The sequence below is a fragment of the Lonchura striata genome, chromosome 3 (assembly GCF_050655825.1).
Source record: "Lonchura striata isolate lonStrDom1 chromosome 3, ASM5065582v1, whole genome shotgun sequence".
NCBI classification, from domain to species: Eukaryota; Metazoa; Chordata; class Aves; order Passeriformes; family Estrildidae; genus Lonchura; species Lonchura striata.
This window is the reverse complement of record NC_140705.1, coordinates 30,490,463-30,516,300: the sequence shown is the minus strand read 5'-3', so window position 1 is coordinate 30,516,300 and position 25,838 is coordinate 30,490,463. Positions and strand designations below refer to the sequence as shown.

At 38.2% G+C, this 25,838-nt stretch overlaps 1 protein-coding gene across 3 annotated transcripts; it reads left to right on the top strand.

Moving 5' to 3' along the window:
• Positions 1 to 1,705: 1,705 nt before the first annotated feature.
• On the top strand, positions 1,706 to 24,868 carry SLC17A5 (solute carrier family 17 member 5). 3 transcript variants are annotated; one of them, XM_077782331.2, is made up of 11 exons: positions 1,706 to 1,925; positions 5,098 to 5,294; positions 6,714 to 6,947; positions 7,390 to 7,477; positions 10,134 to 10,220; positions 11,440 to 11,558; positions 12,486 to 12,644; positions 14,869 to 15,001; positions 16,861 to 17,008; positions 21,606 to 21,696; positions 23,195 to 24,868. In XM_077782331.2, exons 1-11 carry the CDS (start codon positions 1,865 to 1,867, stop codon positions 23,324 to 23,326), a joined length of 1,449 nt encoding a protein of 482 aa, XP_077638457.1. In that variant the 5' UTR covers positions 1,706 to 1,864; the 3' UTR covers positions 23,327 to 24,868. The 3 variants fall into 3 exon arrangements, with proteins under 3 accessions (XP_077638457.1, XP_085432529.1, XP_085432530.1); XM_085576403.1 differs by having other exon boundaries at positions 1,706 to 2,906; XM_085576404.1 differs by lacking the exon at positions 16,861 to 17,008.
• The last annotated feature ends 970 nt before the right edge of the window (positions 24,869 to 25,838 follow it).

The following is a 25,838-nucleotide window of genomic DNA, read 5'->3' as shown; positions in this document are numbered from 1 at the left end:
CTGTGGAGAGCTTGTGGTTCAGCCTGTGGGTGGAACTGATCACACTCATGATCCTGTGCCTGCTGCACACAGTCCTGGCCGTACACCCCTACACTTCCTTCCTCACAGGCTGGATGCTAGTTTCTGGTGGTATGTGCAGAAATGCCAAGAAGAGTACAGCATGTGAAATGCAAAGCTAAAGGTTGAGTATTACAAACCAAATCACCAATTCTCATAAAATTAGACAAAATATGTTTGATACTTGTTTTGTTTTTCTGGTTTTTTTCCCTTAAATTTGGCTGTAAGAATGGGTTCCAGTAAGTTTGACTCACAGAAGACCCTCAGGCTTAATTTCAGAACCAGAACAGAAGCACTGATTTGCTTCATGTTTTCACACAGATGTAATACCATATGATAGGCCCACAGCCACAGCTGTTCTATTGATACTTGCAGACTCATGTACCTACCTTATGTGAAATGATACAGCTGAATATGCTGCCAGGAATCTTTTACATTCCTCTGTTTTCCAGTATACAGAATTTTCCAGGCAATTACTTGCACACCAGTAGGATGGCATGGGCATCTAAGCAAAGGTAAAACTTTCAGTGGAGGACCAGCAGCATCATCAAAGTGACTCAGCACTCAGCCCTGGCAAAGTTGATGAGTGAACAAGGTGGGTGGAGCTGTCTCTCATGTAGGAAAAAGCCTGTAAAACCTACTCCACTCTGTTGTTAGCTTTGACTGAGATTGAAAAACACTTATTCCAAGAGGAGAAGCTCTATTACATACCCCACAATGCTTATTAATCTATATTGGTGCATTTTCACATGTATTCCATCATGGGACTGGAGCACCTTCCCTGTGAAAACAGGCTAAGAAAGTTGGCACTGTTCACCTGGAGAAGATAAAGTTGTGAGAAGGTGGAGACCTTCTCCATTATCTGGCAGGGAAGCCAGAAAGGAACTCTGTCAGGAGCTGTACTAACAGGACAAGGAGTAATGGGTATAAATTGAGAGAGAAAAAGTTTAGGTCATATAGTAGGAAGAAATTCTTTACTGTGAGGGTAGTGAGACACTGGAACAGGTTGGCACGGAGGATTGTTGATGCCGCAACCTTGGCAGGGCTCAAAGCCAGGCTGGAGAAACCTGATTTAGTGGGAGGTGTCCCTGCCTATGGCAGGGGAGGTTGGGACAAGATGATCTGTAAGGTCCATTCCAACCCCTTCACATTCTGATTTTAAAACCTCACTCCAGCAGTTGTGCACTGCACGCACGCACAAAGCAAAAAGACCATGGGCTGCAGATACTGCAATTTATTGTTAAATGGTACTTCTGTGGTTTAGAGAAAGACACAACGCCTCCACCTCCGGCCTTCCCTTCTCCTCCCGTGGCTGCCGCAGTGGACCCGCACCGAGAGGCCACTCGGCCGCACTAAGAAGCAGCCGCTTGTGGTGAATCAGCCTGATCAGATTTGTCCTAACTACGAGGACCTTGTCCCTAAGCATTCGAGACAGGGCGCAGAGCGACACCCGCCGCCCGCCCGTGGGCGCGTTCGAGCGGGCTCGGCAGCCAGCGGCGGGGAGCGAGCGGAGGGAGGAGCGAGGGAACACGCCCTCACTAAAGATGGCGGCCGAGCGCGGCCCGGGGCGTGGCGCTGCGGGCGGCCCGCCCCTGCCTGCCACGTGATCGCCGGGGCTGCGGCCGCCGCGGCCCGGCCCCGCCGGGGCAGAGCCGAGCGGCCGAGCCGAGCCGAGCCAAACCAAACCGAGCCAAACCGAGCCGGGTCGGGCCGCCCCGCGCCGCGCCGCGCCACGCTCCCGGCCGCAGCGGTGGCGCCGGGCGGTTTGGCCCTGAGCGCGCTGCGCGGTGCGGGTGGCAGCAGCGAGATGGAGCCCGAGGAGGGAGAGGATCGCACCCCACTGCTGAAGGAGCCCCAGCCCGACACGGGTGAGACGGGCGGCAGCTGCCTCTGTGCGGCGGCGGCGCGTTGCCGTGGAGACGCGGACAGCGAGCGCCGCTGCGGGGCCCGGGGTCGGTGCCGGGGTGACTGGAAAAGCGGTGACTGGAAAGGCGGTGACTGGAAAAGCGGTGACGGGGGCAGCCGTGCCAGGCCCGGGAGCTGCGCCGCCCCCCGCGCCGTTGGTGGCGGTCGGTGCCGGGGACGCCGCCGTGCCCGGGGTGCCGGAGCAGGCACGGCCACGAGTCCTGGCAGCGGCCGCGGCTCTGTCGGTGGCGGCTCAGGCGTGCAGCCCTGTCAGACACCAGCCCTCGGATCAGTGTTGTTGCAGTAAAGGCATTCCAGCCCAAGTACCGGTCCAAATATTAAAAGCTACCGAGGTCCACCGAGATTGTGTCAAAATTTCATATGATGGCAGAATTCGGGTGAGACTAATTGCTTGTTGCAAATATGGAGAGGAAGGAAGGTTGAAAGGATGCACGAAGGTAGGAGAGGAGACTCGGTATACGGTCAGAGCTTAACAACAGAACCCGCATGCTTATATTTATCTGTGCTGTTTTGCTTCCCAGAATGTACAACCTATAAAGAGTAGAGCAAGATTTTTAGTTTCTTTAGCATGCCATGCAAAAATGCCTTAACCTACTTGGCAAATGTGCAACTGCATCAAGTGGTGCTGCTAAGAAAATTACTTTAAAAGTGCCAGAAGGAGAGAATTTGAGCTCAAGTCTTCTTCAAGCAATATGTTCTTAAGTTTGCACAATGCATCGGGCTCCAGTTGGAGGTGGCTCACCTCACCCACAAGGAAAACTACTGCAGATGAGCAACTTCCTTTAAACTGCCGTGCAACTTGCAGCACAGACTTTTTTTAACTGCAGTTTAAGCATTTTGTTAAATTATAGCTACAGTGTTTTAAAATATGCTCCTGAAATCAGAATTCGCTACAGATGTAGGACCAAAGACTACTAGTCAAGGTAAGACCTTGAACTCAATGCTTTAAACTTTAGGGGCTGAATGCTTGTGTCTCTGGTTATAGCCCTCTCCTGAAATGCATCTGTAATCTTCTCGAGTCTTCCATTCTGTAAACCTGATCTAATATTCTTAGATATTGCAAATGCACATGATGGAATGACAGAGAACCCACAATTCTACATGTTTGTTAGGTTTTTTTAATAAAATATTTACAGTTGGGGAAAAACAAATCTGACACTAGTGACCTTAAGTTCTTGCACATCTGTTTTGTGGAGCTTGCTCTCTCTCCATGCAAATTGTATACCAGTAGGAGACTTATAGATGAAGACTAATGGATGTTCCAGTTAATCTGTATTTCCAAGGGAGGGTTACATCATCAGTGTGTTATTCATCTTTCTGTTATTATTGTGTTAACTCCAGCAACTACAAGAAGTGGAACAGTTAAGTAGCCTTACCTGTAATTATAGTAATTTTTATAAATTATATGACTTTACATTTTCTACTTAAGGCAAATTGCTTTTTAAACAACAACAAAGAACAACAAAGCTGCTTGACTAGTTTTTGTGTAGTACTTCCTATTCTCAGTGCCTGTTGTTTTTAATGTAAGCAATAAAATCTTGGCTGCTCTCCCTCCTGTCACTTAAAATTCCAGGATGGCTTTATCAAATGCTTCTGAGGCAAAACTTGTAATTACCACAGGTCTGGTAGGGTTTTGCATATTTGTACAGTAGCCTTGTTTATTATTTATTTATTAAATTAACATAGCAAATACAGCATCTCTGTGTCATTTTAACAACTTGTGCAGTCATAATGAACTTCACATAAAGTTTGTCAGGATTAGACTTCAAAAGTGGGAAAGTTCTGTTAATTTCATGAAAAGCTATCTTGCAGGAAGGCTCTGTTGGTGCTCCCCCTGAAAAGTAAAATCACGTAGGCTCATTCCTTTTTTCAGGGGAGTTACTGGGAAGAGGAAGATATCGTTGTCCACAGGGCATGTCCTTGGTTTCTTACTGCAGATCAGAAAATCCACTCAAGTGACATACTGCAGTAGCAGATGAGGCTCTGGTCAGTCCTGTTGATAGATGTACTTGTTCTGTTCATCATTTGAACTCCAAGTATTGAAAGATGAGATCACTGCAGACTGATGTAAACTGATGTAATATCTGCTGATCTCCAGCCTTCCCAGAGCTTCAGACATCCAAGTTATACAACTTCATATTAGTAACATAGCTCCCTCACAAGAGGGGAAACTCTACACTCTATTGTAAATTCAGTAGATTGTTCAAGTAGTTCCTGCTCAATTTGGCACTCCTGCTCAGTAGTTTCAGGCATTCCCAGTTCACAAAGAGTAGCTGCAGAGATTTAAACTCTTACATCTCAGCTCTGGTCTGGATCTCCTGGCACTGATGAATGCTCTCTGCCAAATGCTGCTGTGTGCTGCTGTAGGAAATCAATAACTGTTAGAGTGCATAGTCTGCTATCTGTGTATAAAGAACTGCCAGAGTTGACGTAATGTCACGACACAGATTGTATGCAGAATCTTCGGACTCATTTCCTTTGTCTTGTGGCGGCCAAGAGGGTGTACTGGGCAACTGGGAACCTGTTACTGATTCATAGTGCCACCACAATGTTTGCCATTCCCCTTTCTGGTAGTGTTGGCAGCTGTCAGCAAATGCATATTCCCTTGTAAGCAAACTTATAGAAGGGAAATTTATCCTAGAAAACAGCCTGAAGTAGCTTCAGCACTATTTTAGGAGTACTTGTCTTTCTTGAGCTATTTTTTTGTATATTACAGGCTTTCCCACTAATTGTTTTTGGGGTTTTTCAAGTGTGAAATTATGTCTTGAATAAATACTACAGTATTTTGGAGAGGACTTCTGAAACTGTTTCTAAATCCACTTCTACAGACCACACACGATGCATCCTCTGCAGTACCCACTCTAGTGTGGTAGCCTGTTGTCTACATGAGGATTACATTTGCTTTGCATATCAGTATGAAAGTGGGGTTTTGCAATTTTTCAACCACCCCAGACTCTACATCTATTGAATAAACCCCATAAGAAGAAAAATTACTTTGTCTTCTTGCTAATTTTTTGTCTTACCCAAAGATTTCTGACAACCTTAGTAAAAACTGCTTATGAGTTTTTCTTATTCTGTTAAACTTTTTTTTTTTTTTTTTTGCTCTCCTTTCAGTCCCTGCATGCTGCTCCGCTCGCTACAATCTTGCAGTCCTGGCCTGTTTTGGGTTCTTCCTCCTGTATGCATTGCGTGTGAACCTCAGCGTTGCTCTGGTGAATATGGTAGAACCTGACACAAGCTCAGCAAAGAATGTGACTTCCAATGTGTGCCCAGAGCATTCCTCCACCACAAATGTTTCTCGCAACACTACGGTGAGGTCTCAGACGTGTTGTCTTGTAATGTGGTGTCTCAAAGGGGCTTTAGAACTCTGTGATAGATAGAACCATATTAGGTGACAAGAGAACAGGCTATTTTTTACTGCATGGCCTTTCCAGTGGTTCTTTCAAAGCTATTCTGGGAAATATTAGCCTTAAATGACTAGCTAATTGAGAAGGGCTGTGCTCAGGGTCAGCTTTTTTACATACCTCTTTTCTGTGCTATTCCTTAGAAATTGGCTAATCTGATGACGTAGATCTACCATGACTCACTGTTTTATAGGCCACTTACCAATTCTTTTTGTTATATCTGCATCAGAGCTACCATTACTGTCCAATTTGCCTGTTCTTTGTACAGTCACAATGGCATGAAATTTAATTACAAATTAACATGTAATATTTCTCTTTTCACTTCTTCGATCTCTTTCCCAGATCATGCATTTTGTCTTTATATATTTTACCTCTGAATTCCAGTAATCCTTAAAATCACATTTCATAACTGAACTGCTGGATATGGAAAAGCAGACTTCTAAAAAAAAAAACTAACTTTGTGAATTTGGACTTGTACAGATCTTGTCTTGTGGTTGAAGTAGTCCTGAACACTCTTGCAATCTTCTTGCTTTCATTTTGTTTGCCTGTTTAGAAGTCATTTATTATTTATCGCAAACAAATTATAATGGTGAACTTTATGGGAAGATTCTGTCTCATCATTTCTGTGAAATGCATGCTGCTCATTTAGATGCAGAAAAATTGGTCTTTTGGAAGTGATCCCAAATTTCAGAATCGATTGGGCAACAGTTCTTGTCTTTTTGCTGGCTTCCTTTATAGCTGCAAATTCCTGTCTCAATCATCTTCACTTTTATTGTATTATCCACTAAACTCATCTTCCCTCTGTTGTGCTTCTCCCCTTATTCCACTTACCCTTGTGAGCCCTGTCCTTAACTGCTCTCTCTCTTGACATTAAATTTAAGCACATGCATCTCCTTATTTGTTTTCTTTTTATCCGTAAATATTTTGCAGGTAAAGGCTTTTTATTGAGCATGACAGAATGTCCACTCTGTGATTTGGAAGTGGGATTTGTACTCAGGCAAACTTACACAGTCAGCACCTGTCACCTAACCCAAGCTGCTTAGAATTCAAAAAGGGATAACTGACAGAGCACTTGTATTTCATGTAGTGATGATTTTCATGCTTGGGTTAGATATGTCCAAACAGATTGTAAACTACCTGAACTAGCTTTTAACACAATTGCAGTACAAGTGAGTGCTGCAAAAGGAGACCCTAGGGAGTAGGTCACAAAAAAATTGAAATTTATCTAAAAAGGACTAAATAATAGATCAATGTAATAAAAAATATGGTCAGAGAAACTGCTATCTTTAACTTACTGCATTTTGTTGGATTTTTTTCTTTTCTTAGGGACAAAAGTATTCTTGGGATGCTGACACTCAGGGATGGATCCTTGGTTCTTTTTTCTATGGCTATATTATTACTCAGATTCCAGGAGGATATCTTGCAAGCAGAATTGGAGGCAAACTGTTGCTGGGGTTTGGCATCTTTAGTACCTCTGTATTCACCTTGCTTACTCCCTTAGCTGCAAATTTGGGAGTAGGCTACCTCATAGCTGTCAGAGCCTTGGAAGGACTGGGAGAGGTAATCCTGTTTCCTCTATGTAATTTGAAAACGTGTCTGAATAATTTGTTTAAAATTATAGTGATTAGACTCTGGGGTTGTTATGCTGGAATAGTATATGGATTGTTTCATTTGAGTGGCTTTGTTTTATGTTTTTTAGAATAATTAAAGCATTTGCACTATATTTTAGCCTAACTATTCTCATTTTTCAGAAACCAGGGCCTCAAAACAATGTTGTTTGTATTGCTGCTGCTTTTCCAGTACATACAGACTCAAAAGCAGGAGAAATTAATTCTGCTTCCTTATTCTCATGCCTTGCACAATTTTTATAAGTGGTTTCTTGGTAGACAACAAACTAATAGATTGTACTACTGCTTTTTAATGAAGTGTGCTTTGAAACATGTAAAGTTGAAGTGAGTTCTAAAATCCTTGCATTTCAACAGTATGAAATTATGTTTTCTAGGGTGTTACCTTCCCAGCTATGCATTCAATGTGGTCTTCTTGGGCTCCTCCACTGGAACGCAGCAAGCTCCTTAGTATTTCATATGCAGGTGAGAATTCCCACACTGATAATGGGATTATAAATTTTTCTACAGTAACAGGGAGGATTGACTTAAAGGGATTTATATTGTAAATTGTAATCAGCATTTAATCCTGAAAGTGTAACATTGAAGTAAATCTTGCTTTCCATTAGTTTTCTTCGTTTATTCATGCTTTTTATAACCTGACAAAAGGTATTGATCTACAAATAAGTATAAACTTTGGTATTAGTGGTGAAAATAATTACTGTGAAGCTGATTAATAGAAGATACTGTAGAAAAAAAAGATTTAGCATTAGGAACAAAAAAGCTGGGGCAGTCACAGGATAGAGCTGTTTGGTTGGTTTTGGGAGGGTTTTTTAAGTGTTCTTGGAGGAACTTGGGGGAGAAAACATCCAAGGTCCCTTGTATTGCTGCAAGAGCTCTTTGTTGGAGTCAAATACTCTGACCAAATTGTCCTAGATATTCTGTGTCTGGGAGGTGTCATGTTTGATATCAGATTTAATTCTTTGAAGATACTTGATGTTACACAGGATTTTTGATTTAGCAAAGTGATATGGAATGTACTGAAAGCACGGTACAAATGTAAGTTAGCACTTAGCAAGTGTAAGTTGACACTTAGCAAAATACAGCAATTGCAATACACTTCAACTTGGGTTGACTGCAAGTCAAGTCTGTTGTTCTCTCAGAAATTCTGTTGTTTAACTTTTGTACTTTGTGTTCGACTGACCCATGTACTCATTTCCCCTTGTCGGTCTGGCTAAGTCAGTGTGACAGTCTCACTTTTAATGGACTGAATGAGGAGAAACATTTACACCACCAGCTGCTCCTGCTTATCTAAACCAAAGCCATTCTCTGGTGCCCTTTTTGTTGAGATAAGGTCAGCTTCTTTGCAGCAGCTGTGGTTGGTCACACCCAGTGTTATCCCCAGGTGAAGGACATGTTGTTCTTGCCCGCCTCCACTGAGCCTTCTTTTTCGGGGTTTATTGGTCAGTCACATTGCTCAGTGCAGTATTTGAGGGGCAAATACTACAGGTTTCTAAATTTGCTAGTCAAAATTGATATTATTTCTTTGAGGATGACAAATTTTGTATTCAGTTACTGAAGTAACTGAATGTAATGGTTTGCTTTGCTCACTCTTATTAGTAATAATTTGTTTTTTTATCAAGAAGACAGACATTTATACAATGTAAACTTTAGCTACAGTTTCTTAAGGTGCTAAGACAGTCTGGTGACTCACTTTTCCCAGAGGGATGCAACCTTAATCTTTTTTCCTCCCATTTCCTCACTTTGCTCTAAGTGTCTCATCACTTGTTGAAGTGACCCTTCAAAGAGCTACCTCAACTCATCTAATGCATCAAGAAGCTTTTTTCTTTCTATTATTTTAAAAATCTTCGCATTTAATTAAATCTACTTTAAAATAATTCTTCTTCTGAGACCCAGCACACAAGCAGAGCATACAGAGTTGGGATTACCTTCTACTGCATTTAGTAATTGAGAGCTTTTAAACTGTCCTTTTTTATTGTGTGAAAATATATGCTAATGTACTAGTGAGAAGATTCTGTACCCTTGAACAGCCCATTGTTAGCAGTCACGGGTGGATAATACATCTTGTGTAATCTTGGCAGACTGTTTTCCTTTCCTTCCACGTTGGCAGTCATGTGGTCTGTAGTTAATTTAATCACAGTTGTGTTGATTTTCTGAGAGAACATGTGGTGGAGGTTATATGTAGTTGTTACTGTGATTTATATTTTGCATGATGTATGTGGTTTTATTCATTGTTGGAGCTTTCTGCCTCAGATAAAAATTATTCCCATGAAGATGGAGTCTAGGTAGTCAGGATATCAACATAATCTTAGTATTTTCTGAGTGGAGATTAAGTTTGGAGAAGTAACTTTGCAGCTAACATTAAGAGACAAAACCTACTATTTATCACCAGTAGAGTGTCAAGTATGTAAATACTATGAGTTTCTGGTTTAGATTTCAAAAGGGAAACATCTGCCATCCTTACTCTTTACAAAATGTATGTTGAATTATAACAGGAATAGTTCTTTTTCTGGCTTTTGGCTTTATTCTGAACTAGAATCTGCTCATCTTTCCCTTCTCCCTTGATCTTAGACCCTGTCACATTCAGGAAACATGGAATTTGAACTCACTGTTTATATATGCCTGACTTCTGCTTCATGTTTCTAGCATTCCTGGTTTTGTGGCACTAAAAGGAGATATGAGAAATGTAAATGAACTATATTGTCATTATATTGTTATTCTATTCTACTCACTAACTATGTTATATTCCCAAGGCCTTAATTATACTGTGTCCAGCTCTCTCTTGTTTTGCAGCAATACCAGTTGACTAATTTGCATTGGTTTAGATGTGTTAGAGCCATCACTTTACTACGACAAATATGCCAAGAATGCTTATCTTTTATTGCTTGTTGCTTCTAATTTTGGCGTCTTAGGGCTTTATGGCTCTATTTGCTTGCAGCTGCCAAGGCAGTTCATTGTCCCTGTATTTCTTTAAAGCAAAGCACAACCCTCTAGTGGCAGTGACAATCTTTATTCATTAATTATTACAGAAAAATAAAATAACTCTGAAATGACACTTATACTTAAGGGTTTGATAGAAGATCTGATTATTTTTCCACTTTGTTTTGCTTTCTTCTGGTAGGTGCACAGCTGGGAACTGTTGTGTCTCTGCCACTATCTGGTTTAATTTGTTACTACATGAACTGGGTTTATGTGTTCTACATATTTGGTGAGTTTGTGTTGTTTTGATTTTTTTTAATTATTAAAAGTACAATCCATATTATTTTTGAAAAGCATATCTTATAAAACTTATTTTAAGTTTTAAAAGCTTGTTTGACATGTTGGGTTGCTGTTTTATTCCTTCTGGGCAATTAGAGATGTTTAAGGCTAAGTAGATTCCAGTGAATGGCTAAATAAGCCTTCTTCCAGTGAGCAAAGCTGTCTCCGAGTTGGACAAAAGCTGGTACAAGTCAAATGCTCTTAGCTCTCCCACCACTTGAAAACAGGCTGAAATTTCTTATTTGAAGTGTGAAATTGAGTTAATAACTTTAATCCCAGGAATAAATCTCAACTTTGAATGAAAGAACGTGCAAAAAGTTATTGCTGCTTAAAATGTAACCTGGAAAAGTCTCTAGAAGTCACAGGGACCCTGAAGGAATGCATAGCATGTTTACTGTGACTTATATTCTGGAAGAAGCTGAAACAGAAAATACTTTTTTTTAAACAGCATGTCTTAGCTAATGCCTTTTACAGGTCTGTTTATGTATCTGAGCAATTTCATATTTTGCATGGGAAAGACGGAATCAGAATATAAAAGAAGAATTACATTTCCTCAGAAAAAAATCTCCAATTTTTTACAAATCACAAAGGTTCAAACCAAAGAACTGAACAAAATGAAACAAGTTACCATGTTACATAAAAGTGCAGTAATTTGGACTAATCATTGGCAAGTTAACTTTCTTCAAATGACAATTCTGGGGTTGGGTTAAGAAAGAAAAGGAAGAATACAACATAAATTAAGCTGCATGTAGTGATATTCTGTATATGTGCACAGTGTATTTTTTGTGAATAAACTTAATGTGAACTTTTTATTTCCTGAGGGTGAGCCATATTCTCTGTGGCTTTTCCATGTGACTGATAAAAATACACTGATGTATGGGCACGCAGCTTTCTTGCTGTATGAAGAACTTCAAGTAGAGGAAAAAAAAAGAGGAAAAAATAAAAATAAAACATTCTGCTTAGTCATCTTCATTCTTTATTGTATCTAAATGTACATTGTTAAGCCACTTTGGGGAATTAGTGTTTGTAAGTAGATAGAAAAATAGTGTTCATTAAAATTTTATTAGGTATTGAGAAAACACTTCTGACTATTATTATCTGAAAGTATTACTCAATAAAATTGCTTTCTTAAAATTTCTATGTCTTCACCCATCTTTTCACAACAATAGGTGCACTTGGCGTATTGTGGTGGTTCTTCTGGATGTTGTTGGTTAGTGATACACCAGAAACTCACAAGAGCATTTCACATGCTGAAAGAGAATATATACTGTCTTCTCTAAAAGATCAGGTACAGCACTTTGGTAGAGACCAACCTACTTAAGTCTGAACATAAACCACAAACATGGTCATTAATGTAAAGCTTTGTTTATGGTTTGTTACATGTTCTGTTACGCTTTGTTAAATGCTTATGTAAACATGTTTATCTTTAGAATAACATTTTTAACAAGATGGAGGCAGGATTTTCAAACAAATTTTTTTAAATAGTACAGTTGTAAACTGAAAAGCAATCGATAATCAAACAAAGCATTTATAAGAATGCTTTTTGTTACAGATGTTGTTGAGGTGCTTTACTTAAAAAACTTTGTATTTAAAAAAATGCTCAAATCTGTCATTTTAGACTAGATCCAGACCTGTATAATGTCTTTAACATTTGCAATACAATATTTTACAGCATTTCTCTTTCTCACTGCCATCTAGACTAAGAAATAGATAACTATTCACAGAGAAAATGCTTATGAGCCAGTTCCTGAAGTCTGCATAAGATTAATTCCTGTGACTGGGGGGATACGTATCTAAAAACAGTGAAGCTGGCTGAGAGACCAACATTGGTATCTAGGATTGAGCAGGAAAGGTTCAGCTAAATCAACACCTGAGGGGTGACTAAATATTTAATTATTTGTAATAAAAACAGAAGTCATCAAATTTCAACAAGGGAAGCCATACTTTTTGAATTACAACATGTAGTAATTGGTTTACTTTGGAATAGTAAACATCAGAGCATTAACATACTTTAGTAAGCTTCCATTGAGAATTGAAGACGGTAATTCATTCATTGCTGATGACTTGCATCTATCAACTGAGACTCATTTTGTGCCTTTCAGCGTGCATCATGAGCATAGATTTGGTTAGCATCAAAAGCACTGTATTTAGTAAATGTTCATCTCAACATCCTGATTTCCTTCTTTTTCTTTTCTCTTTGTCTCCTGCTTGCCAGCTTTCTACACAGAAATCTGTTCCCTGGAGACCTATGCTGGGGTCCCTTCCACTCTGGGCTATTGTTGTGGCACACTTCTCTTACAACTGGACTTTCTATACACTGCTTACACTCTTGCCCACATACATGAAGGAGATCCTGCGATTTGATGCACAAGAGGTGAGATGCGCACAAATATAGTGATTTTCTTCTGAATAAAGAAACTAAATCACCTGCTGTTTAGAATGGAGGCAGCTGTTTAAGAACCTTGGAATGTAAAGATATAGCTGGAAAATGATAACCCCCACACAATTAAGCAGACGCATCAAAAATGTTTCCTGTCTTATAATTTCCACTTTATGGACTTATTTGACATTTACCTTAGTGGTAGCTTGCAAGTTAAGTTTTCTGTTTGAAGATGCATAGTACCCATCTTGACCTGCTCTGCTTTAAAACAGTAACTATAATTTTTTTTCCCTTTTATATGGCTTCAATGATTATTTCAGATTTTACACCAAGTTTTATGGCTTCTGAAATAGTATCTACTTCTTTGCTAATTGATAAAGGAGAACATTTCCAGTTAAAAATAAAACTAAGAAAACCATTAGACAAGTGGCATTTTTGAAACTATTTTAAGGATGGCGTTTGGGGGAGGAAGGGACCAGAGGGAAGCTTCATTCTGATAGGATCACTTTCCAGATTGTCAGTTTCTTTCCTCAATGAGCAGCAGAAGTAAAATATGTTTTCTTACTAAGTTAACTGGATGAAACAAAACCATAGTCTTAAGGTCCAGATATAGTGCTTTTCAAGGAAATTTTATAAAATGAAATTATTTATCAGGGAAAAATTAGGGGATGGGGAAGGTGGAGTATTCTTATTTACAGCAATTACTTGACTGTACTGATCTGTCTTTAATGAAACAGTTTTGGTGATGGCATAGCTTAACTGGATATACTGGTATAACTAAGATAAAAAGGTGCTCAGAAATTGCAAGAAGTTTAACATAGTCTTTTCCTGGCTTAGCAAACCAAACTAGTTTAGAGCAATCTGAGGTTGAATGCCATGCAAGAAAAAGGTGATACCAGCAATCTTGCGATGAGAAGATGGGGAACTTAAGCATTAGAACAGAAGGTTGCATTAGGGCAAGCTGCTGGAAAATACTAACTGAAGTTGCTGGTTGGTCTCCTCATTATGCCTCTTGAGGTATTCCCTGAAGAGGCATCGATATCTGTGAAAGTCATTTGCTACCACAGCTCTCAGTTGCATGTGTTTTGTAAAACACCATTGCATTAAATGGTAACAGGTTCTGCTGTGAAGTGGTTTCCTTTGTGTCTGGGTTACATTTTTTCTTTTTGGAGTAGGTTAGAATACTGACTGTTGTGAACATCAGAAAAAAAAAGCTTCTGTAATAGTGTTGGACTAACTTGCCACACATTTAGATGGAAACTGCATTACCATTTAAAATACTTTACAGTTGTTGCTGTTTAGTTTCCTTTCTAAAATACAGAAATTAGTTTAAAATAATGCCGTGTCTTTGAATAGTGCTTCAAAAAAGTTTTTTAATTACTGAGACTGCCTCTATTTTTTTAAATTTTACTTACTGTTTTTGAAAACTGAGCACTGAACTCCAACAGGCAGCATGCTTAAGTACTGGTAGAATGGACTTAAGGTGGGGATGACTTTTTTGTTTCATTTCAATTTAAAATTCCTAGGGAATTTTTCACTTCTTGACAAATATACATTTTATACTAGTGTATAAAGGTCATACTATTGCTACTTAAATACCCCTTTTGAATAACAGCTAAGGTCAAATTATAGCTCTGTTATCAGTAACTATCCATAATTTTTTGGAAAGGCTGTAAATGTGGGCAGTTTAGTAGTACCTTTTGTTTCCCTTCATCAGAAAATGATGGAATCAGGCAGAGGTCTAAGCAGCACATGTTTAAAATAATGGGAATTAACTGGTGATTTCAGTGTAAGTAATATCAGATCCTGAATAACTCAGCTTTGAGACTGTGGGATGTCCAGCCTAGATGTGATGAAAAGTCATGTTCTAGATTTTGTTTCCATTTACAGGCAGCACCAGATAGTTCAGCAGATGGATAAGGAATAATGTTATGTAACAGTAGTACAAAACCCAGAGATTCTGTGTAGTTTTCAAAATTCTGAATAATATTTACAGCTTCCACTTATTTTAGTAACTCACTTGATATTGGTATTCTGAAAACTTCCACAATCAGGTTAACATCCACAGGATATTATAGTTATAGTTTTGTTCTTCCTGAAGCTAGTTGCTGATCTAAACATTTGAGTTTTTGGTCTGACTGCATCTGTAGTTATGGATTAAGTCAGGATGGTTTGTCATTTTGGTGTTTTAACTGTCTTCTTTTAACCTTCTTAACAGAATGGATTTTTGTCTGCCCTGCCTTATTTTGGCTGCTGGTTATGTATAATTTTGTCTGGCCAAATTGCTGATTATTTACGGGAAAAACAGAACTTCTCCACTGTTTGTGTTCGCAAATGTTTTACCCTCATAGGTAGGTGCAAGTATCATCTTTTGGAACATATAATCTTATGAAATATAACAATATCCATTTGGGAAAATCTAAGGGCTTGGGGGAGTAGTCTGACATTCTGCTGTAAGATGAGGCAGCATTGTGCATGTCTTGAGAGGAGCAACTTTATTTGTACATTCATATGTCAGGAGTAAATCCTATCTTTTTTCCATGAGAAGTAGGCCTACTGGATAAGAGAACAATAAGAGATTATCAAAAGCTTTTTTTTGGTCAAGATAATTGGACTAAAAGCAAACAAATCAAATCAATGGTCATGTAAAGTCACCACACAAGGGTGAATTAAACATTGTTATCAAAAAAGATGTATCAAACTGACAGGATTATTGTTCTGCATGAGCCTATTCTGTTGTTCAGTGTTTTGTTTATCTAAGACTAAAGTAATTGAATAGTTGTTACTTGCAAAATTTAGAGTTGCTACCACAGTAGAAAGACCAAACAGAATCCAAAATAATTGGGAGGAGACCAAAATAATTGGTCTTGACTAATTGGGAGGAGATATGATCTGAAATCACCAACAGGTCAGCCAGATCAGGCTTTTAATGAACCAAAGTAAAAGTCTGTATTTAGGAAAGAGAAGTTGATTGCTGAACAAAGAGGGGACAGGAGAAAGAAATTGAAGGGAAAAAAAAGGAAGATTAAGCACAGGATCCATAAAAGTTATTGTATGGTGATCATTGCTGCCTTCTCAATTCAGCTGATTCAATTGCTTTCTTTAAAGCAGCTCTTGTAATAAATTCTCAGACATTTAGTCTTTATGCTTATGCTATTTTGGTGATTCAATTTATTGCAGGACTGCACACCTCACACCCATGTATGCATAACTCAGGAGAAAAAATGTTTTTGTTTTAGGAAAAGCAGCACTTAGGTTGGCTTGATCAACAAAAGTGTGTACTTGCAACTGCTTGCAGAGGTCATGATGGGGGCCATGTAAATGGGCTCTGGTACCTGGAAACAGCTACCCAAGTTAACTGCAGATAGCAAACAGTGTGCATGAGCTCGTGATGGCTGATGAGCTGTTTCCAGTGCATCATGCAGCATCTCTACAGCTGTCTTGGATTCACCCAGGGTTCACAGTTTTAGTGCAGCTTCAATTTATTTATAGCAATAAATAAAATCAATTTGTGAGGTAATTTTCAGAACATGTTGATTTTTGTTAATTTTTTTAATCTAGTTCCTTGCCACTAGAGTGGGATATTTCTGATCTAGTTGCTGTTTCCTGAGACAACAACTGTTTTGCAACCCATCTGCTCTTCCTTTTCACAAGGACATGTAGGGGGAATAGGACAAGGCAGAATGGCTTCAAACTAAGAGGGAGTAGATTTTAATTAGATAATAGGAAGAAATTCTTTACTGAGAGGGTGGTGAGGCACTGTAACAGGTCGGCCAGAGGAGTTGTGGCTGCCCCATCCCTGGAAGTGCTTAAGGCCAGGTTGGACGGGGCTTTGACCAAGCTGATCTAGTGGAAGATGTCCCTGCCTGTGGCAGGGGGGTTGGAGCTAGATGATCTTTAGGGCCCTTCCACCCTAAAGCGTTTGCGATCCCGCACGGTCCCGCTGCAGCGCGCGGCGCGGTGCCGGCTCTGTACGCCGGGGGGGTGGAAGGCGTATGGAAACCAGCTTGGCGCCTCCAAGCGTCCAGGCGTTAAACGCCCATTGATTCTGAGGTTTCTGTCCTGTATGGAAACCAGCTTGGAGCCTCCAAGCGTCCCGGCGTTAAACGCCCATTGATTCTGAGGTTTCTGTCCTGTATGGAAACCAGCTTGGAGCCTCCAAGTGTCCCGGCGTTAAACGCCCATTGATTCTGAGGTTTCTGTCCTGAAGGGATGATTGGACCTGCAGTGTTCTTAGTAGCAGCCGGGTTCATAGGCTGCAACTACGCACTGGCTGTTTCGTTCGTGACCATATCAACAACACTAGGAGGATTTTGTACATCAGGCTACAGCATCAACCATCTGGATATAGCACCTTCGTAAGTATTGCTGAAACTGTTGTTAGTGCATGTGAAATGTTTATGACCCCCTTTTTTTTTTCTTTCTTTGTTGCTGGGGTGCCTTGGAAATGTAGCTATGGAGCGTGTACAGGCCTGCAGTGTAAACACTGACAATTACTTGGGTTTACAATATTAATCACTGTATTTCCAAAAAGTGCAAGTTTGGCAGAGGATATGACATAAACAATATTTTAGAATAATTCCAGTTTAAATCCTGCAGTAATAAATTACATAATTTCTGTTGTTTAATTATAGACTTGATAGCCTTTTGATTTATGTTTATACTAGGACAGTGTTTTTGAACTATACAATGCAATTAAGCGTTTCAACTTTTCCATCTGAGCTATCAAACTCTGGTATGAGCATTACCATATTTAAGCACTGTGATACAGGCAAATTATTTGCATTTGAAAAACATTCTGTACACTGGAATCTAAATCTTGTTACAAGTAGTTGACCTGATTTGTCAGTAGGTAACAAATCAGGTATGTACAATTGCTCTTAAATGACTAATTTTCAAGAATGGAAAGTTGAGACTTCAGGCTGTAATTTCTCCAGTGTGTTACAAATTCATAATTAGGCAGATCTATCCATTTCCCAAAAAGTGTGTGTGTATGTATATTCTTCTAAAAGGGCACTGGTAAGAGATAAGTACTTTGCTTTGTCATTCATTTACCAATTTGTGATATCACTTAGATGTGAACAGGGTCAAATGATTTTATGTCCAAAGAAAAGTGTGTTTCAGTATTAATGTGTAAAATGAAAAGACTAAGTGTGAGAGGAAAAAAATATTTTGTAGAAGTAGCATCTAAAAAAATTTCTCATCATCTAGACAATTTATGAGAGACCTTGCATCCCAGCTGAAGATGGTATTCAGGCTTTGGCAATTGAAATTATGGTGCTCATATCCACAATCATGGACAATATTATTACTTAACAAATGGATATGAAATAGTGGGAATCCAGTTAATCTTGGCAGGTGAGGTTAGATAGTAAGCAAGAGGGGAGTCATCAGTGGCAGCTATAAACAGCTTGTAATGCTGAATTGAATATAAAAGCTAAGAAAAATAGCTTCTGTGGTGCACTTTGTTTTAAATCACATATAACTGTGAACTTAGAAAATGTACTTAAAGCAGTTCTTCTGGGGTGTTACAGGACCATTATACAACTTCTGTTTCAAGCTTAGTTTTGCAGAACTACAGCAGTTAGTTTCCAAAATAAGTATTAAATAGTGCTTGTTATGCGAGTACAGTTTAACCTGTCCATGGAATGCAATAGAGCTGTGACAGGAAAAAGGAAATCACGCAACTGCAGTGTGACTTACACATACAAGGAACTTCTGTATGCAGGCAATGGCTGAGGTTACCCAAATTAGGATGTTGTATGTGTCTTCTAATTTTAGATACTTCATTTTGCATTTCAAATATGTGTATTTCAAGACTCAATTTGTTTATAACAGTATTCAGAGTATTTTAGGTGTTGAAAAAAAGCCACAAGAAGAAAATGATGTTACACAGTGCTGATGCCTGTCAGCAGGCATAGTTAGTTATCTCACATGAACTGCTGCTGATCCCTCTGACCAAATTCCACTCTGATCTTCCTGCCCTCCATGAAGTCCTGCTTTTTTCCTTTGTATTCGCACGAGACAAGTTCCTCTAGCTCTTCTCCCCTCTCAGGCAGGCAGAAGGGAGCACACTGATTGCAAGACGGTAAGTGTCTTGCTGATCGTTCAGAGACTTTGGCCCAGCATTGCCTCTAGAGGCAAGCGGCTGCATATGGAAGGAAGACTTTCCTTGGTGGTTCCTTGGTCAGGGTGCGTGCTGTTTTATTGAAATCAGCGATTTTCTATTCAGCACATGCATGCTTTACTTCAGGGTAAATCTGTTCAAATGGGGATGGAGAAGGTAAAAAAGCACATCCTTGTAACAAAGGTCATATTAAAAAATTTATTCAGATACAGAAATGCAAAAAAATATCTGAGATGAGAAAAAAAAGACTGTCTTTTCTCCTCCCCTACAATTAATTTTTTGCAACTTGTCTGAACTTTGTTGGATAAAATGATCAAGGCAGAAATGAACAATTTCAAGGAAATGCTTGACATAATTGTAGAGATCTAAAAATAGAGTCTGCATAAAATTGTGAAGGAAACCTCAGTAAAGACTATACTTAGAGCTCAATATTTATTTTTCATAATTTACTGAATGAAAGACATTAGAAAAACCAGAAATTATTCAAAGCAATTTCAAAATGCACAAATACTTACTTAGATTGTTTGAAAGTGTGCTGCCAAGAATAGCAAATGGTCCCTTTTTGCTACTAAAACTTGTGTAATATCAACAAAATAATTATTATATTCACAGGAAGAAAGTGAATGAAAATACTGATGCTTATTTAACAATAGTATTTGCTATGTGGTTTTGGCTGATAACATGTATTTATTATGCCATTAGTGAATTAGACTGGGGATGGGTTGGGGACAGGAGGCAGACAAGATTGTTCTTTTGGGGAATATATATTACATTTTAGCTATTTAAATCGACATTAGTACTTTTCTATTATTACAGATTTTAATAGTGGTGTTACCATGATCCCTTGTAATATTCATGTGGCTCTGTTGTACACTAAATACTTAACATTGCTGGATTTTTTTACTCTTGATTATTTTACTATTTGACTGCTCTTGCAAGTTAAGTTGTATTTGGTTATCCCTACTATGCCATAAGAACCTGACCAACAGCCTACTATTGGTTCTGGTCTATAGACATGTCACTTTTTGCTTTCCCTTTTCATGTGGGAGTTTCCACTGCGCTAAGGGAGTGCCGTCACAGTTATCTGCATCAAACAGCGAGCACTATCAAGAATGCAACCTATGTCAGAAACACTGGGCATAAATAGAGGCATTTAGCCAGCAATTGGTTGCCAAATATCTTTGTTGACCAGAGAAACTATTAAGCTGTGTTTAGTTTTAAAAGTGTCTGTTAGCAGTATCATAGTGCTTAAACACATTGAAGACATTTAAAGTGCATTTGGTTCTACTTAAAGGATTTAAACAGGGTTTTGCTTTATGTGCTTATTTTCCTAAGGGAAAATTTTACACTTTGACATTCAGCTTCATAAAGGCCTATTAATGCTAAACCACTTTCCAAGATAAGAAGACTGCATGCTAGGTTTATAAAAAATAAAGAAGTTTTAACTAAAGCATTGCCATGCTTTAAACTGATAAGTAGTGTAGAGTTTCAAGAAAAAAATCAACTAGTAGGCTAGATGATTGTTTCCCTTTCTCAGGAAAAAAAAAAAAAAACACATGTTTTTCTAATACCACTGGAATGAATATTGCAATCTTTTGTATTTGTATTTTGTATGCTGTATGGTTGAATTCTCCTGTTTTGGTGAAGAAAATTCCAAAGCTATGCATTTCTCTTTAGAGATTAAATATGTTTCTGTTATGTTAATATTGGTGAGGACATAATTTTACTCTGAACAGCCTAAAATGATCACTGGGGTATGATTCCTTTTTCTTACTGTAAACTGTAACTATTAGTATTTTGTATGATGCTTCACCCAACAAATTCACCTAAAATCTAAAACAGGGATCTGTGGCCTGGTGGTTAGAAGGTCAAACTTCTGGGGAATATCTGGCTCTTAGTTCTCTTCAGTCTCTCTCACAAGTCTGCACTTGTGGAACAGTTTCAAACTTTCGGTATTGCAACATGCCTGTGAGAGAGGTCTTGAATTGCTTAGAGGTGCTGAGACTCAGATATTAAGTAAGTTACCAGCTTTTCCCAGCAAGTTTTTATGGCCGCTGGTGCATATGCATACATTTGTGTGTGAGAGAGCAGCACGTTCATGGAACAGGAGCCCTCAGAATAGAGCTGCAGGAACTACAACCAGCGGAACTGGTTTAGTCAGATCCATTTCCCATTGGCCTTGACCCACAGAAAGCTGAAGGGAAGGACTGCCACAGCACTCTGAACTCCTGTCTTTGGAATATACACTTTGTAATGTAAGTGGGGATATCCAGGCACACTGCTGTTATGGCTTTCTTGGCAAATAAATTTTTAGCAATGAAACCTGAACTGACTCTTGCTGATGGCAAACAGCACTTGTTCATACTTCTTGTTCTGCTTCAAGACATGCAGTATGTCCTTAACTGCTCCAATGGATCCATTGCAGACAGTTTGGTTGTGGCTTAGCAAAGGGGATGTGGGTTTGGATTATGGATCTTGAGCAAAGCCATAGGCAATTTAAGTTAAATTCCATAACTAGCCTATGCAAAATAAAGACATGCAGTGTTAAGTGGAAAAGGATCTTTTAAGAAGATCCTTTAAGTAGAAAAGGATCTTTAAGATCATCACACCCAACCATTAACCTAACACTGCCAATTCCACCACTAAACTATGTCCATTAAAATGTATGTGCCAAGCTGTCAGTTGTTATTAGAAGAAAAGCAAGTCATTCACACTGGAATATTTGTGTTTTAATTTCTCTTGTGTGATCAAGACTAAGTTAGCCAAATTGTTTCCATGATTGATAAGACTTACAAGTTAATAAGCAGTGTTAACAACTTCTCTTGCAGGTATGCTGGAATTCTCCTTGGGATCACAAATTCTTTTGCTACTATCCCAGGAATGGTGGGGCCAGTTATTGCCAAAAATCTCACTCATAATGTGAGTCTTTTTTTTTTTTTTTCAGTTGTTACATTTTTATCTCAGTTGAATAGAAATTCCCTCTTCTCAAGTCTCCAGTCCATAAATAAAACATTTACAGGGTTACACCTGTAAATGTTGTTCCATTGTTGTGCATTAGTTAATTCCTAGCTCTTATTGTCCCAATTCTGACCAGGAAAATAAGGGTAAAATCCAAGACCTTTGTAAGACTTGAAAATTTTACTGACCCCTTATATTCTCTAGGAATAAAATTAATATATTTTTATTACAGTAGATAAAATGCTAGCTAGATGAAACACTTGTGGTATTGTTTTATTAAATTAGAACAAGTTCTTTCTTGTTTTTTTTTTTTTATTAGGCTCTCACGTGAGGTGTTGAGTTCTAATGTCAGCACTTGTCAGATAAGTGAGAAACTAGATTCTAGTGTTAGATTTGACTAACAAGGTGGTGTAGTGATTTGGATAGAAAAAGGGAGCACTGGGGCTTTTGAGAAGTTTTTGCTTACTATTTTTTCAATGAACATATGAATTATTCTAAAATCTTTCAAGAAAGGGAGATGAGAGGAGTAAGCTTAGTAATACACTTGAAGTTTTTGGAGTTGGAGGTCATTCTAAAGATTTCTTAAAAATCACTGAATCACAGAATATTCTGAATTGGAAGGGACCCACAAGGATCTCCAAGTCCAGCTCTTAAGTGAATGGGGATCAAACTCACCATGCTCTAACCAAAAACAATCAGAAAATATTCATTAATATATGATTTGAGTAAAATCAGTTCTTCCAGATAGCTTAACAAGTGGGTTGTTTTAGGGTATTTTTGTTCAGTTTAGTTCTTTCCCCTCTGTACTAATCCTTCAAGTATTCTGTTTTTGTAGTAAAGTCATTTACAAGTTTGTTACGGCATCATAGGGAACTTAACCCCCAAATCTTTAAGACATCTATAGATATTATTTCTTTATTTAAAAAAAAAAAACAACAAAAAGCAAATAAACCACAGTTCTTGACTACACATTTCTTAAGGCCTTTCTTAAATACCAGAGTTTAGAGGATTACTCTTGAAATCTGAGTTAAGGTAGTTACCTTGCTTGGACCAAAAGGCATATGAGGCTGGAATGTTCATATAGTAGTCATTGGGCATAGCTTACTCACAGTGCAGGGCACTTCAGCTCTTGGATCACCTGATCTGAAAACAAGGTAGTGTTTCCTTACAGTAACATTGTCTGCATTTGTATCAAGGGTTCTGCATCTTGGGTGATAAACTGATCCAGGTAGGGTGATGTAGTTCTGATAAGATTGTGTAAGCTGTGTTATAAAACTGATGTTGACTTTAATAATGATTTCATCTCTTATGTTTATAATGCTTTTATGTTGCTGTGAAATCATGCTGAATGGCATTTACATTTAAATAGGCAAGGCATGTAGCATGGATTTTAAAGTTACCTTTTCTTTAATGTGTAGCTGCAAACTGACTGCATCTTTTTTTTTTTTCCATTTGACAGAATACTGTGGGAGAATGGCAGATGGTTTTCTATATTGCTGCCTCTATTAATCTATTTGGAGCAATTTTCTTTGCATTATTTGCAAGTGGAGAAGTTCAGGACTGGGCAGTCAGTGGATATCACTTGAATTGAAACTGAAGGAGATGTTGAAATACCAAAGCTGTGCTGAGTCCCGTTGTGCTTAGAACTGTGTGACTGGAAAAGTGCCTTCCCTGCTGATGCCTAGGAGTCTTCAGAGCTATTCAGTTAAACTACTTTATCTCTGTATCTTTTGTACTGAAAATAATCTGGCAAATTGTGTTCTATTTCCTAACAAGAAACTATTTGGATTAACTATAGAAATTTTATACTAGAACTTGATACCAAATACATGATCAGAGACATTTTAAATCCATGTGCTAGGCTCTAATACTTTCCAGTTTTTAATTAATATTTTCTGTATTAGTGTGTAGGCAGATGTTTACTGATACTAAAATGAGAGGAAAAAGTAAAGTGATTTTTTAGCACTATAAGGAGGAATGACATGCAAAGAATTGTACCCAAAAAAGTGTTTTGATTTCCATTATGAAACTGATAGTTTTTTGATGTTTAAAAAATTGTAGAGCAACTCTAGTTTCATACAATCTTTTATAGTGCTTTTTATTTTGTCATTGTTTTAACAATGGCTAAAAAATGCATGTGATTTACTTGTAATTTATGCACAAGTTCTGAATATATAAACATTCCCTGTTTCATTAATACAGTTTCACAGCAAAGAAGTAAATGTAGCGTTGGAACTGAGAGAGTGAACCAGTGTCCTCTGTAGTGCAGGTTTTCAGATAAGCCTTATTTTTATTTCTTTCTGCAAAGAAGAAGCAGTGCAGCTCAGTGGTTTAAATCTAGGCAGTGTACAAGAGTAAACTAGAAGTAGATTATCTTCATTATTACCTTAAAATAACTCTAAGTTTGGCAATTAATTTTTTTGTCCCTTTAAATCAATGCAGTGGAATTCTTTCCTCTTGCATGTAGATGGGTTTGTCATCTTGTTGGTGTAAATGAAATAAGGCCAGTGTAGCAAATAATGAGGAAATCAGTTCTTAACAGCCTTGTTTGTTAGATAAAATTTGAGTATAAAAGAACTAGTGCAATAACCTGGTGCTGTTACTCTCCTATCAAGATAGAATTTGACATTTGAGCATTCTTTGCACAGCACACACTTAAATGCCACATAGTAGGATTAAAAGTAAAAAGCAGTACTCTTATTAAGAACAAATGGCTGAATAATGCTAGAGCCACAAAGCAAAGGAAAATTCCTGTGCCAAAGATTCCTGGATTGGACCAATTAGGTAAAAAGGAAAAATCATTGGGCTCTGGGTTTTTCATTTATCACCAGTCCAAAAGAAAACCCAGTACTAAAGTTGCTCCAGTGGAGCCTACCTTCCTTCATTTCTAGGAAATGGCATCTGCCTCTTCTTTTTAGCTTTAAGAGCCATTTTGATTTGGCCTTCCTTGAAGTTTCATGTTCTCTGATGATGGATTTAAACTGTGTTTAAATCTCTTTTTGTGTCTGCAGCATTTCCACAATAAAGAATGTGTTGTTCAGATTAAATTAGTACTTATTCAGTGGGAGTATGTTAAAACTATATTGTGTCTTCAGCGTTTCTACAATAAATTGATTGAATATTTACATGTGCATCTGTTGTTGAAAATTACAATCTCCCTGAGATTAGAACACCATTTTCAAAGTATGCTGAACAACAAGGTTGGTGACTGGATTAAGGAATGGTTAATGTTTTCTTGGAAAATTACCTTCCTCAGAAGTTTTTTGTCTGGCTTTACAGGTAAGTATTATCTTCTACCTTACACTGTAATAAAAGTAAAAATTTCACTTTATGTAAAATGAAATTTGTACTCTTTCAGTATCTTCAGGTTAAAAAGGAGGAGGAAAATGTTTTTAAAAATAAATAATTGTATATAATTTAAATTAATATATGCCTTTGCTTTTCTAGAGATTGTCATCAGGGCAGCATATTGACAGGGTTGCAATTCCACCTGTTATGAAGTCAGAAACTTCAGCTTTCTCTGCTTTTAGTCTTTTTCCTTGAAAACTGTTCAGCTGAATATCTAAATTTTAAAATCATACTTAATGGAGTAGATTCAGTAGAAGTGTATGTAGACATTCTCTGTATCAGTTAAATGAGTCTGAACTGGATTTAGTTAAAACTGAATTTTAGACGTATCAGCAGTTAAGCCCTCCAGAAGTTTTAGGACCAGCATAATAGATTTTCTTTTCCCTTTATCTAATGCATCATTATTACTCATTTTGCATACTCTGTAACTTCTAAGGCAGCTTGGAAAGTAGCACTGAAAAAATGCTTAAATCTTTATATTATTCATGGACAACAAGCTACACTGAAGATAATATACAGCTGATTCTGATTTCATTTTTGAAAGTATCAAAATATACAGTGGGATTCTTGGTTGAGGCTTTAAACACATAACAAACAAGAATATCCAAAAAAAACCCCATTGAGTGTTATCTTTCTGTATCATGTTTGTAAAAAGGAAAAACTTAGAAAAAGCTGACAAAATATTTTCTGCTAATCATGATATTACTTTTATTGCATTGGCACACTACTGTTTGCATGGCTCTCTCTGAACAGAT